The sequence below is a fragment of the Zeus faber genome, assembly GCF_960531495.2.
Source record: "Zeus faber genome assembly, chromosome: 18".
Taxonomy (NCBI): domain Eukaryota; kingdom Metazoa; phylum Chordata; class Actinopteri; order Zeiformes; family Zeidae; genus Zeus; species Zeus faber.
The window spans coordinates 10,757,474-10,772,674 of NC_137210.1; the positions used below are offsets into that span (position 1 = coordinate 10,757,474).

At 41.3% G+C, this 15,201-nt stretch overlaps 1 protein-coding gene across 1 annotated transcript in view; it reads right to left on the bottom strand.

The window, feature by feature from the left end:
• The window catches only part of usp9 (ubiquitin specific peptidase 9), a 44,091-nt gene extending 29,178 nt beyond the window's left edge, over nucleotides 1-14,913 (bottom strand). The window contains exons 1-9 of the mRNA XM_080019313.1: nucleotides 14,526-14,913; nucleotides 7,868-8,148; nucleotides 4,881-5,026; nucleotides 4,719-4,798; nucleotides 3,533-3,645; nucleotides 1,964-2,182; nucleotides 724-839; nucleotides 319-570; nucleotides 41-176 (exon numbers count right to left, since the gene is read on the bottom strand). Coding sequence (XP_079875439.1) covers nucleotides 41-176; nucleotides 319-570; nucleotides 724-839; nucleotides 1,964-2,182; nucleotides 3,533-3,645; nucleotides 4,719-4,798; nucleotides 4,881-5,026; nucleotides 7,868-7,981 — 1,176 coding nt within the window. The 5' untranslated portion in view covers nucleotides 7,982-8,148; nucleotides 14,526-14,913. The remainder of the gene's footprint in view (nucleotides 1-40; nucleotides 177-318; nucleotides 571-723; nucleotides 840-1,963; nucleotides 2,183-3,532; nucleotides 3,646-4,718; nucleotides 4,799-4,880; nucleotides 5,027-7,867; nucleotides 8,149-14,525) is intronic.
• Between the last annotated feature and the right edge of the window lie 288 nt (nucleotides 14,914-15,201).

Here is a 15,201-nt window from a genome sequence, read left to right on the forward strand (position 1 = left end):
AGACAGAGAGAAATTGACAGAGGTGAACATTTCAGCTCACCGCCATGCGCTCTGCAGTCAGCCATTCCTCCTCTTCTGGGTTGTGCCGATGGGTGTAGTAGGAGACACTTGAGATAACCTTGTTCACTTCATTTAGTGCATTCATTTTGCCGTTGAAAGAGGAAATTTGCAATAACCTAAGGACGAAATGCAGAAATCCTTAAATTCTTAGCTACACTATTAAAAACAATGATTTGCATTTGGGTGTTAACCAACTTCACAAAAATGTTACTCTCTGATGATTAAAAATAAATTGTAATAAGATTGTCAGATACTCACCTAAGAATCATTTTTAACCTAAAAATTTCTAAATTCTTCACTGTTTCTTCCTGCCCCGGGACACGAGAAGCCAGGTTTTTCAGGGACTTGATTATCATGGACAGTGCGTCATTTTTGGCTTCATTCTTGGCCTCTTTCTTTAGCTCTTCATCTGTGAGGTTCTCTAGAAACTGGGGAACCATCTCGATGACGGGGAGGAAGTACTTCTTCACTGTGTGCAATGTGAGGAACTCGTAACACTGGCCAAAAGGCCTGCAATATACCAAAAAAAAAAAAGAAAAAAAGAAATCCAAGAACAAACAATCAGAAAACACGGACTTGTGCACTCTGCCAAGTCATAAAATATTCCGTAATGCTCTATTTTGTATATGAATATTGGCCAGCGACATCCACTAATGGCCTCACTTTATAAGTGCAGCGATGATCTGGACGTTCAGTGCTTGGCCACTCATGAAGCGATCGTGCAGCATTTGAAACCCGTTTAACGTGCCAAATTTGTTTATTAGGTCCACCAACCAGCCCTGAGTGGGACAAGGAAAGAAGAGAATGAGATCAATCAATTCAAGACAGAGTTAGAAATCACTTGTGGAAGACGTAAACCTCGATTCCATTAAAATATGTAAAAGATGTAATTTCACGCAGAACGACACTTATTTGCTGGATGCAGTATGTTGAACAAATATATTGTGTACAAATGATCTATATTGAAATCCCCTCTTGTTCACTTATTTTTTATGGGGGGGGGTAGTTAATGAATGGATCCTCAACATAAAGGAATTGTTTACTGAATCAAGCTCATGAACTTGAGACCTCATTTACATATCTGCATTATCGGTGCAGGTAAGTAAAGACAGAAGGAGAAACTCTGAAACTGATGAAAAATAAAATGTCCACACATAAAATATATATGACGCAAATAAATCTTTTTGTACATTAGAAGGGTCTGGGTTTTGTTGCAAGTCAAAAAGAACAACAGTATAATAATATTAGTCACACAGTGAAACCCATAGTAGTACTGGGCCCTGTGCCAACTGAGGCAGACAGGCAGCAACGCTGCAGAACAATTCACATTGACCTTGTGCCCACGCTGCGTTCAGCACGCCTTCATTGTAAAACTACTATTCCCTGGCATCGCCTCCTTTCCATTTATGCATTCAGCATTCTGACACGAGCTAAGTGTTTGTTTGTACACTTAAATTAGATTTCCATATTTTTCTATTATCAATCTGGTGCACAAAGCGTTTGTCTTTGTTTCACTGGGGCCCTGAGGGCAAGCCAGGCTAGAGTTGCACTCGACACGGTTTCTGCCTAAAATGAAGATTCACAAGCTTACGGAGGAAGAATATAACATTTTCAATCCCTGCCGTTCCTATGGCAATAGCAGAGGAACTATAACCTGCAGAACATCCAGTGATGCATTTAAGATTCCACCATCCCAAAACACAATATACCTGAAATAGACAGGACATTTCAGAACAATCAATATAAATACAGAAGTGTTGATATATATCAAAAAATAGATAATTGGGTTGACACCATCATTTTGATATTATTCCCAAAAATGTTCAAAAACAAAGAGAAAAATGGAATTCCTTAAAACTTCTCATGACCTCCAACTGCTGCTGCTGAGGTGGTGACAACTGACCTTGGGTGAGCGAGGGTCTGGAGGGCGGGCAAAGAGCTCATCGTCCGCCAGCTGCGCTCCAGCTGGGACGGTCTCCGAAGGCCGCGTGCCGTTATAGATGTGGAACTTGCAGTGAGGGTTGGTGGCCATGGCCAGCAGCTCGAGTAGAGGGAACCAGTCCTGAGAGAGCTTGACCACACACAGCTCCACTAGCCGGTGCGTGTTGTTAATGATACACCTCTGAGGCAAGAAGGAGGGATGTAAATCAATCAAAGTCCAAAGCCAGAGAAGTGCAGTGTTAACTATATTATTTTTTTAATAAAAAAAAATATATATTTTTTTTTTATTTTATTATTTTTTTAATAAAAAAAAAGGTACAAATAAATATATATCTTTTGGAAAAATATATGGTTGCACTCCCTACAATATATGAAGAGTGGCAATAATGTATATATATTCTTCAATATATTGCAAATATAAGAATTGTTAATACATTTTTTATTATTAGGTATACTCCACATACACTTGAGTCATCCTTGATGTCAGTGTTATGTGTAATCAGATCCTGAAAATATTGTGAGCAGAGTGTTTACACAAACACAAATAATAAAACCCACAAGAATATCAATATATTAGATCGCCAATAGATTGATAGAGGTTATGCGCCAGGGAACAAATTACACTGAATGACAACTGATTGGTTGTAAGTCTGCTTATCTTTGTATCAGGTGAAGTTTATAAAACCTCACTGGATTTAGAGTTTGATAAACTAAACTAAAGCCCTTAAAACCTAGTTGAGTTTATAAACCTCAACTTGATTTGGCAAAACTAAGATAAAATACACAATGGAGATACATCAATGTGAAAGTCCTGACAGCTGTGTGTGTGCATCACTTCTTGTCCTTCCCAAGTATGACACAGATCTGAATGAATTTAATTGTGGTAAGAACCAGGCTTTTAGGTTCAGATTTCAGGTTTTATTAGGGTGTAGGGATGCTTTCAACTTGATAGGGTGCAACCATTGGCTTCCTTCCAAAATATTCATGTTCTAATGGAAACAGTCAGAGCAGATGAGGAAAGGAGATTACGTATAAAAATTCTGATAAATTCCAATTTCAAAATGAAAACACCCATTTCACAACGAGTACACCTTTTCAATTTCAGTGCAAGTGCAGAAGTCCATTGAAAAGAAACAAATTTGCAATTTAGCTTCTTTTGTATCCCAACATCATGACTTCTTTGTGAAAAGGGCCTATTAATCCATCTCCTGAAAGAAGTTAACCCAAACAGCCAGCCTTGACGGCTTTCAGTGAAAAGATCAATGATCACCACTGGCTGTGTCTCCTTTCCTCAGCCCTCCTCCTCAGCAGAAATCCTAACGGGAACCCAATTTGTAGGCAAGACATAGGCTCGGGCAACAAATGCAATATATCAAACCAGCTAACAAGGAAAAAGGGAAAGTTAAGGCAAAAAAGGACAACACTGTTGTAAATGTTCTTGCTGAGCTACATTGAATAAAATGGTTTCTTTACCAACATACGATAACAGTGCCAAACCATCATTATACATGAAAGTGAAATGGAGACTCACATGGATCTCAAACTTCCAGCCACTGACTGCCTCATCTGTCAGGATCTTTGTGAAAGAGATGGTCAGACCATCTCTGAAAAACCTCTGGCATGCTTCACACTTAACATCCAGTCCTGCAAAGAAAACAAAACTTACATACAATTTTTTTTTTTTTTTTTGTCAAAACAGATGTCATTTTGCCTGATATCCCATTTGGAAAAATTAAGGGAAAGGAAATTGTTGGAAATGAAGGGCTAAATAATTCACAATGAAAAAATATCCCTTTGAGATTTTTTTTTACCCCCCAATGGGATAGTTTTATTTACAGCTCATCTTGACATAGACTCAGTTCAGACTTGGTAACTTGTGTCCAGATATATCTAGATTGCGTCTAGATCCAGTTGAAAGATTGCTGTTCACACCTGGCTTCAGAATAAATGATCAGATTTTGCTTCCCCGCAGAATATGCTATTACCACATAACATAGACCGTGCTCAAGATATATATAAATTTTTTTTTTTTTTATTTTTAGATCTCAGTGCATCCTTAATACATCTTGGATGTGCTCACACCTGGATTTAGAGCTGTCCACATGTGACCAGATCACTGGGGACTAGGGCTGACCCCTGAAAGACGACGAGTCGAATCATCAGTCCCTGAGAATCGACTGAGATCCTTCAAGTCGAATAGTCGTTTTTTTTCTTGTCAGTATGCATTACAATAACATGATAAAACAGATAGAAGCTTGGAAAAATGCATAGGGATAACAGCTAAATGAGCAACCATAAATAAGGTGAATCATACATCTATTTTTATGTGTGTGAATCGTCCATGTCAGGACACGAACACGGCTCTCTGTGCAACCTGATCGTGGAGAGCCGTGCCACGTTTCGCCAAATAAAACAACTAAAAACAGTGTGTTTTAGTTGCTTTATTTGTCGGGACGGGGCATGGTTCCTCCGTTCCGTTCCTTTGAGATACATCGTAAACTACAACAGATTTTCCTTTCTACATCGGTGTCAGAAGCAGCTTAATGGAAAGACATCAGAGCTTTTTCTGTGCGATCACCAACAACAAAATTTAGGTCAACCTTTGGAGTAATAAATCAGCGGTCCAGACAAAATAGTCAAATTTAAAAAAAAAAAAAAAAGTAAAATGTTGCATGAATTTTGACAATAGAAAACAATCAAAAAGTTTCCAGCACTACCTTTTTTACTAAGATCTATAGCAGCTTCAAGGAGGACTTCCAATTCTCCCTTCGGCAAAACTGGAACCACCCATCGAGGCCTGAGGGAAAACAAGCATTGACAATCACAAAGTGAAAGACAATATACAGCGTTTTTACATTACATTATAGCGAGCCCCGTACCTGTTGATCATATCATCCAGCTTGGCCAGGTCAGTGTGAGGGAAGGCTGGCTCCTCTTCCTCCAGCTGATGAGGCCCATCCCCCTGACCTTGTTCAACTGTTGGGCTCACCGGAGAGTTCTCATTGGATGAGTTAGGAGATGATGTCTGCAATAATTTTACACAATCACATTAAAAAGGGGGGGAGAAAAAAAAGGGGAAACACAGTTTATCAATGAGCTGCATTACTGCTATATTACACGGAACATGAAATCACAAGAATACAGTATCATGAGCAGCAGTTCAGCTTGTGTCCAAAGCGGCAGGTGCCAAAACACTTGTACAAATTAACAATCCTCCAAGTGGATTTTTTTTTTATCCTCATCTCCCTCAAAGAGATTAAGACGGCACAAAGCAAAAGGTGTGTGGGTTGAGTTGGTCTGGTTAGGAAGCATAAATGTGCTACTGTGTGGAATGCGGGGTGTTATCAATAGATCCCCTGAATGGAGGGGAGGAAAGGAAAAAAAGATAGTGTACATCTGTGTATATTTAAGCGCCGGTGTAGGGATTCTTCCCTCGGTTTCTTCCTTGAGTTAATGACTGTGTATGAGCAGCTACGGTGGCGTCAGCAGCTGTGTGAGCGAGTGAGAATGCTGCATAACTTGAGAAATGTGGGGGTGTGTGGAGAAGCTCTTTCTGCTTGGCTGACCTACATAGGCAGCTTGCCTTTCACGTCTCAGAGCTGCTCATCTCTTACCATCAAGAGGCCTGCATGTGTGTGCAAAAACACACACACACACACACACACACACACACAAACACACCTCTGTTCATTGATATAGCCCCCCCCAGGCCCCCCACCCTGCTCCCATCGGGCATGATCGTGTGTGTTGTTAAGCTTGAGCCCTTGCCGGTGAATGACAAAAAACAGAATATGCTGCAGTGTCTAGACTCTCACAATGAGAGACATTAAGTTACACAACATTTCTACTCGTCTCTCTCCAGGTAAATTTCATTACATGTGTTGCAGCCGAGGTGCAAATAGCATTGTCTGTGGTCACTGAAGCAGTAAAATTGGAAGACGGGAATACCTGTATTTAAATCTCTACGGTCATAATGTCAAGCACAATTTGAATGAGTGCTGGGTGGGAAGCCAATCAGTTTGGACGATCTAAAGCTGATCTGAAAGCTTCACCTCTGACCAATCACGTTTGTCGATATAGAACTAAGCCCCGCCCTGTCCTCGTGGACAGGTGGCGCTTGTAAACACAGTAGACACTCACACTGAGTGGACACAAAGCACAACATCCAGAAGAGAAACTGAAAGATGCATCGTTGACAACACAGACACATACAGTACATCCTTTTTTTGGGGATATTTAAGTTCCGACCCAAAGCAGGCGGTAAATATTCATTGTGTAAAATATGTCGACGGGATGTCCTGACGAAGACAGACAACACCACAAATGTTATTATATTTTAGAGGTACGTGTCGTATTTATTTTGTTTTTGATTTGATCAAAATTGTATTTTTGTGAAATATTAATTAAAGCAGCTGCACTTGTAACTAATTGTTCACGAACGGAAATTATTTGATTTCAAGTGGCAATATTAATTCATTTTAAAAATTAAGTTAACTGACGGAACTTATTTTATTTTGAATTTTCAACAAAAAATATTATACCTGGCCTGCTTATGAATTGTTTTTAAGCTCAATAAACACAGATAATATTTGACTGGAATCGCTCGCATTTGTCCGGGAAATTGAAGTCTTCCAGGACACGTTGACTGGCACCAATTTTTTCTACCAGAAACTCTGATCAACATATGTACTCATAAATATTCTGTGATATCTAAACACCACTAGGACATAGTTCCATGTTATTCCTGCTCAAAAGAGGGGGAAAAAACTAACAAAGACACAATGAGTTCCTGAAACATGTTGACAGTTTCATGTTCTGCTTTTGGAACTGTGTCAGGGTTTTATGTTATAGTTGACTTAAAGCAATAAAGCAATTAAAAATATATATAATATTTTTATGGCATTTGTGTTCATGTGTCTTCTCAGAAATGCCTGTATTTTGTTGTTTGTCCACTGCACATTCATATTTCTTTAACTCAACTCGGTTAACGTTAGTCAAAAATGGCCACAATGACGCCATGGCCCGGTACTTAAAGGGGCCATCCCCAGGTATCAAAAACAAGACCCTCTTTCAGCCTTTGTTTCTGGAACCTAGGAAGGTAGGTATAATTTAAATTAGTTGAAGTAGTAGAAAACGGCTTCAGAGGAAAGAAAAATGGTATGTATGTATGCATGCATATAAAATGGTATATGGATGTGTCCTTGATACACAGCCGTCTAAACCAAACAAAAGCCACTTTTCCACCAAGGGAAATTTCTCCATTGACTAGGAACCTTTGAAGGAACACAGTGCGTTTCCACTGAGGGACCAGGGTCTAAATGAAGTTCTGGGGACATTATTCCATGGACCAAAAAGTTTTGATGCTGTACTTTCAAAACCAAAAAGTTTTGATGCTGTACTTTTTTCAAAAGTACAGCATCTTTGGGGGTGGGGCTTGCAGCACCGAACATTTCTAATTGGTCGAGTACCCGCAGCATTTTATTTCAACCACCATATTTAAAAAAATATGCAGCCACAAACTGACTGTCGGTTGCGTTTCCACCCAAAGTGGAGGCTTGATTCCGCAAGGCTTACGGTATTGAGCCTGGCAGAATCAAATTTACCCGAAACAAGGTAAACGCGGGGTATTTTCAGCGGTAAACCTTGTTTGTGGTGGATCCGTGGTTGCCTTTATTGGTCTCTTTTTATTTTTTCCAGAACAGCTTTTTCATGCTAATCTTCATGGGTCTTTAGACTATGGTGGAACGCAGATAACAAAAAGCTGAAGGAACCTTTTAGTTCCTTGAAAAAAAATTCTTTGGACTAAAAGTTCCAAGTACTTTGGGTGGAAACGCAGCTAAAAAGAAGGATGAGAAGGACTGCAGACCTGATTCTGTGGCAGTGGAGGCTGGCTCTGGGCATCGGGGGCCTGCCCTTGGCCCTGGCCCTGGCCCTGACTGTCGTTGCCCCCCACCGGAGAACCACGTGTGGTGGCCGTCATGCTCGCCACCGGGCAGATCTTGGCAATCTTGGCCTCTTAGGGAGCGCTATCCAGGAGGGAAATCACAGCTTCCTCAGCTGTAGAGCAGAGGGATGAGAGCCCGAATGCAAGAGAGAAGGACGCAAGCACCTGGAGGTCTGGATGGGCCGCTGAGACCATTGCATAACCTGGAAGAGACAAGAGGATAAAGGTCAGAGTGGCTAGTTTACAGGAGACACGCAAGCAATAAAATTGATGGTTTTATAGTTTACTAAGCAGGCACGACTTTACTCAAACCTAAAACAATCAAAGCAACTCTCGAGAACTTGTCTGAATTGTGGTCCTCTCTAGGAGAGGCCAAGTTCCCAAACATACAGACCATAGGCAGAGGTCAGAGTGACAAGTGTTAACAAGACTGATAACAAGGCACCGTAGATGAGTCCAAAACCTGTTCTACCATCTCTGAATAGCTGACTCTGGGATGATTCCCATCAGATCAGCTGAGTATTTGGCACAGCTTAACAAAATGTCAGTATGATGATTGGTGAAACATGATAGCGCCTGCAAATTCAGCACTTGGCACTGGTGCTTGTCCATCTTAACAACACATCCTGCACATAAATACAGGCTGTAACGAAACAATATTGGCGCATACATTATAGTAACTTATATTTAATTTTGAATTCAAGGTGAGTAAATAAGAATAACTGGTAAGGCAAATACATGCATAAAAGATGTCAAATAATTGAAAAACTAAAGAATTAACCTAAATAATTCCCCTTTTCTAGTAATAAATACATAAATGAGAAAGGTCATAATCATGTTCAAAATGAACAATTCTGGGAGTGTTCAGCAACCCTGCCGTCTGTTTTATACATGGCACGTCACAGCAAACATTCCATGAAATACTGTGGTGTTCTCTCTCTTTCAAGAAATTGTACATCAAAACGTTTTTAGATGTTCAAGTTCAAGAGATTATTTGTCACATACATTACATACGGTCATGTATATGTAATTGTATATGGCTTTCCAACTGTGCTTGGTTCAAATAATCAATATGCTAGACAACAATAAGCCCTTAACTGCATTATTATATTCATTATATTTTGCATATGGAAAGTGTCCACTCCAATTCACCCCAATACATAGACCGGTAACCTTCATTTCTTGCCAATCTTGCATGAAGTTGGCATCACGCAAATTTACCTAGTTTACTTTTATTTCCTGTCCATGACCAGGTCATGCACCTGCACTACCAGGTGCATGGAATGAACCAAATACATTTTACAACAAAGGGCTGTAAAAGTATATACAGTTCTGCACAAAGAGAACTATCACAAACTAATATGAAATAACAATCATGTTTTTGTTTTTTTGTTTTTTACTGTGTTAAGATGTATAGAAAAACTTTTCTATCTCACTATTACTACCTAAACATTGTCAGCATCAGCTCCCTTCCATTGGTCAAATGTGTTACCAATAAATTCGTGTTTTTTTTTTTTTTTTTTACAATCCACCTGTTTTGTCTTTTTTTTTTTTCCCTCCTATCAGCAGATCTTCCATTTCTCCTCATCTTATATTATGCTGCAGAGCTCACAATGTTCACTAACATAACAGGGTAACAGTCCTCCTGGTATCTGTAAAATATGAACCGCATCACTTCCAGTGCAGCAGTATTTTCCCCCTTCAGTGCATAGCAGAAACAATATAATTTTGGATGAGACTAAGCACTATTAGTTTTTAAAGGGGAAAGCTTTGAAAAGCTCAAGGTGGTAGCGCCAATATACATGACGCCAGAAAAAGTGGCTTTCTGCCACACCTCTGTGTACATATCATAAATAGTTTGTGTTTGCCTAGAACATTGTCATGTTATTATTTTGTAGAGCACTGGATGGCATGAATGTGGAAGCATTGTCAAATTGAAAAAACATTATTGTAACAATGTATTTTGGAACATTTAACAATCTGTTGTTTACAATTGACAGGTGTATCTAAATCTGAAATGTATGACAGAACTTCAGCTATAGAGTACCTACTAAAGTGGCGCCAGAGTGAAGTCACTTCAGTGTACAGTACACTGCTACCACATGCAAAGGAATACCAATTAAAAGTGAATACAGGTATTCGTCACTAAACGAGCAAGTTCTGTTCCTACAACCAGGTCGTTAAACAAATTGGTCGATAGGCGAGGACCTGCGTTATTTGACGGTAAGAGGGCATGGCCATTGCAAACGCTAGTGTAGTGAATACTGACAGACTGCGGGAACAAGACTGAGAACAGTGATGCGATGAGATGTATATAGTGTATATAGCATATATAGTGTATATATCGGGTGATGCGCAATGAGATGCTTGATGCTGAGACGCCGTGATATTATAGGCAGCGTACAATACAGACTGGTCAGAGAGCTGGTTGTAAGTCCGAACAGTCATTAAACAGGTAGGTCGTTAAGTGAGTACCACTTGTATTCCACCACTACAAGTCATCACAGGTATCTTTAATATCATATCCGCCACAAATCATTTAATGAGGAAACAAACACTGAGGATATAGATCATATCCATTTGGTTTTTGTTCCCCCCTCTTTGATTCAACTAAGATTCCTGCTATTGTCTAAAACTCACTGGATGAACAAAGCTTATGTTATTGCAATATAAGCAGATATCACAATTTATAGTTTAAAATTCACTAGGTAAGACTTATCCCATTCATCTAGACAATGACAATAAACATTGTGATATCTGCATAATATTTCAAAATCTAATGTTAAAAGGATACAAGTGAGGTCTTGAAGTATGATATCAGAACAAGACAGTTCCCTGTCCTACCTGAAACTGTTTTGTTTCAAAAATTGTAGGTTACTCAAATTGCAGCAAATGAACTGCATATGGTGAATTCTTATCAAAACTGTCACAATATGATGATGTATTAATTTCATGATTGGATGATACAGTGAAAAATGATATACAAAGATATCAAATGCCCGTCCATTACAAATTAATTATGCCTGATGTTACGCTCTACTGAATGCCAAATATAGATATCAGAGAAATTAATTACAAAGATATGTGCAACTTCGCTATAGTACAGTAACATACTAAACTTAATGAAATCCCAAAAACGTCTTACTGTTTTCACTCATATTATATACGCAAGTCCAATGCTGCTTTCACACATGAATTCCAAACATTGTCCGGAGTTGTGCTTTCACACATGTAGCACACAACCGGAGATTGTCTGGGTCAGACGTGTTAAGACCTACTGGAAATACTCAGTTTGGTTCAGACCAGGGGCGGAGCCTGGGTCGAGCGTGCAGGAGGCAGGACGTGACACAAAGACACTGCGGAGTGATTGCACACCCAAGATGGCAGGCGAGGCTAATGACTTGCGTTGATACTACATGTATTTGGATGTCCACAACATAAACAAAAGAGTCGAAAGGAATACAATGGAAAGCAGAAAGGAGTATGAAACAGCTTGCTCCGTGCACAAAGATCCACACAAAGGTAAATAACTGGCCCAGGATAGAGACGTCATCAACACGCGACAAGCCCACTCACTCGCTGTGAACGCTCCGGACAATCACCTGCTCAATCGGCCATTTCACGGACTTTGTACTAGGGTGCTGGCTGGGTCAAGTCTGGTCGAAATGATTCTGACATTTGTGTTCACACATACAGCTCCTCTGGGTAATGTCCAGATAATTTCAGGGTTGCAGTGCATGTGTGAAAGCAGCTCTCGACGGAAGAAGGTACCAAAAGGAGAGGAAAATATATCGAGTGGGTAGAGTCAGCTTCCATTAAATTTTTTTTTTTTTTTTAAAGGAATAAGACACTGCATACCAACCCCCCGCCCCCCTTTTTTTACCTAAATCTTCAAGCGAAGCATGAAATCCAGCAAAAATGAGCTAGCAGCTATGTAATTCATTAAAGAATGTGTTAAACGTGTAAAATACACACAGATAAGCCCAAGTGGAAGCATATTTAACCAGAGGAGACTGTAGCATTAACTCAAGTGTAAGAGTAAAGTGGTGAGGTCCTTTAAGTGAACTTGCTCCACGGCCATAAAACAGAAACTTGATTCCTGTTGTAAAATTGCAGTGAGGTCCTGGATAAGACAAGAGGAGGACGCCATGACTCAGAAAAGTTAGGTGACTTTGTGTTGTAACCATTTGACGGTGTCAATAATTACACGTCTAATTAAATGGTTATCAAAGGTCACCAGGATAATCTCCTGCAACAATCAGAAATATTTTGATATTGTTTTATTCACAATATGCCATTTGGTTCCTCATAATCCGGAGCCCCAGAGGGCACATAAGGCCACGAATCATAATGAGGAGTATTGTTTCACTCGATTTTTCAGCCTTTCTCCTCTGCTCTCTAATATGCTTTCCTACACGTTTACCATGTGAAGAGAAAAACAGAAATAGGCCTCTAAACCAGAATCCAACAACATTGAACAAACAAATCAAAACGATTAAAATTAGGCTTAAGCGTTTAATTTTTTTTTATCCAAGAACAATTGAACCATTACTGTGTCAAAATATAAATAACACCATGAGACAGCAGCTGCACGGCTGGCATCCTGGTGAGGAGCTGAAAAAAGGTTTGGGAGAGATGATTTCACACATGCAAGTGCACGTATGCATGTGTTTACGAGTTGAGAGGGCGACAAAACCCATCAGATTTTGATGAGGAAATGAATAACCAGACCACAACAAACTGCTCAACTACTAATGAAAACTAACTAATTTTCTTGCATTTCCGGTGTTAAAAAGGCTCCAACAACAGGGAGCTGGTGCGTCATCACTTGCCTTATCTACTGGAGAGCAGTCGTTTATTGATGTTGACCGTTAGAAGATAAAAATGTAAGCAGACTATTTAGACATTTCTAACATCGGTTTAAAAAACCCTCTACATTTGTGGCGGAAACATGGGGATTGTGGTATTGGGACAATTTTACCAAAACATCGCGATTATGCTCAAATGACGGGGAGATCAGGCAATTACGACGTAAAGTAAGCGTGCATGTCATAGCTTAAAGTTCCACCAACGTAGAGTGATCTTGATGAGGAAACTACAAACACATTTAGACTCCTAATGAACGGATGTTTCTTTTGCATGTGCCGTGTAAAATAAAGTCCACACCATAATACCACTCCATCCTTACTGCCACTGAGCCCCCGGTACAACCTGCCTTTCCCATCTACCCATCTGTATCTGGAGCATACGGCACACTTTGGATATCCTGTATATATACACGATTTGGCATTCTTTGCTTTCTTTTTTTACAATGCATGGAGACATATGCGTCCATGTATACAAGAAGGTATTTGGGCACAACAAGCAGATTCTGGTGCTTCATTAGTGGACACTGGGTGAAGCATCAGATCAGTGGTGTGATGACACACACACACACACACACACACACACACACGGATTTGCTGAGGCGTCACAAAGCGTCTTATTCATTAAAACGCAGAGGCGGCATGACATGGCATTCGCATGCAAATGTAAAAGCAGTAGCTAGATAAGACAGGTGTTGCTGCCACTGCGGCCTTCTAAAACAACAACCGGCTCTGGAATGAACAATAAAATACACGAATTACAATAACGGAGCGCAAGTGGGTTAACTCGGGTTAACGTTCAACGCATATTAACATATTAGGAAATCGAGACGACTGCCACACGCGGGTTCTACACCGGGTGAAATGGCAGAACTACGGTTCCAAGCAGCTGGACCTGTAGTTAGTTAACGCCTGCTAGGCGCTAAGCTAACGTTAGCCGATCCGCCCAGATAGAGCAGCGGAGAGAAGGCCTCCACACACACACACAGGCCTCTTCCTCTACTCGGCCTACGAGTTGGCGTTAGCATGCTAGCGAACACCCAAAAAAAACCTGATATCCCTCTTATTTTAAAGGAGCGACTGGGGTTTGTAAGGTCACGACAACAGAGTACACTTCCTGCTGTGGGACGCAGCGCCCAATAAATAAGGCGGTCAGGTGCCGTTTAGTCAACATTGTTTAGCTAACATTAAAATTGTGACCGTTAGTGACTCCCCGTCTAATTCCTGACACCCGCTGGAACGAGCGTTGCATTCGGGTTATAAAACAATCGAAAAACACCATCTGAAACCCCAAAAGATTAACCACGGCCATTTTCTTAGTTTGGGGGTAATGTTTAAGTGAATTGGCTTGAAAGAACGGATTCGACAACTTGTGTAAACACGAAACGCTCTGCTGCAAGGCTCCGCTCTATTTGTAGACGGTGTCAGGGACCGTTCGAGGCTAATGCTAAGCTAATGCTAGCGAGAGTTCAGCTGACTGGGAAGGCTACGTTAGCTTAAAAATAATAATAAGTCTGATCTTCACATGTTCCCATTATAAATAAAAAAATTCAACATCTATATCCAGGGGCGGTATGCGGTCAGCGAATGATGACCACATAACACAGAAGACGCTACCGGCAAACTGACTTTAAACGGCAGTGTGATGTATCGCTCCATTACCTGGCATCGACCACCAGCTGATGCTAACATTAGCTCGACGGCTAACAACTCACCAGGAATTTGATCGGACTTCCCCCTTCTATCCACAAGCTGCGTCCCGGCCTTCAGCGGTCGCGTCGTCGTATCTTACATAAACGCGGCCTTATATCGCGGTCTGCTTCTCTGGGAAACCCACGGCTCACCGGAAAGATCTTATTTACAACGGGGCTTTTTTTTTTTTTTTTTTCCTCCGCTTTTGAGTGTTTTTCCTGCGTCACCGGCTCGCTGGTAGCAGGCAGGCAGGCAGGCAGGCAGGCAGGCAGGCAGGCAGTCCCCCCCCCCACCAGCACCGCAGCTCAACTCTATCCAGTCCCGATCTCTCTCTCCGGGTCTTGTCACTTCGGTCCCGGCAGACAAGACGCACACGACGCGGGGGTCACTTCAACATGTCTGACGCACGAAACGCCGTCTGCTGGAGGAAAGAGCAGCGAGCGGGCGACGATCCGAACGGAACGCGCACAACACAAAACACCCGCTCCGGAATTCTGACCGTCCGGCTCCGGGTCCGGTTCCAGGACTTTCCCGGCTCCGGGTTTTACCTCCGTGCCCCGGCGGAGCGTGCGGCAGCCGCGAGGCGCCTCGGACTCTGCCGCCCCCCGCTGCACGGGACCGGTATTGCAGGCTGCGCACTGGGGGGGGGGGGCTGCGCAGTGGGGGGCAGCGCACCGGGGGGGGGGGGCTGCTTTGAAA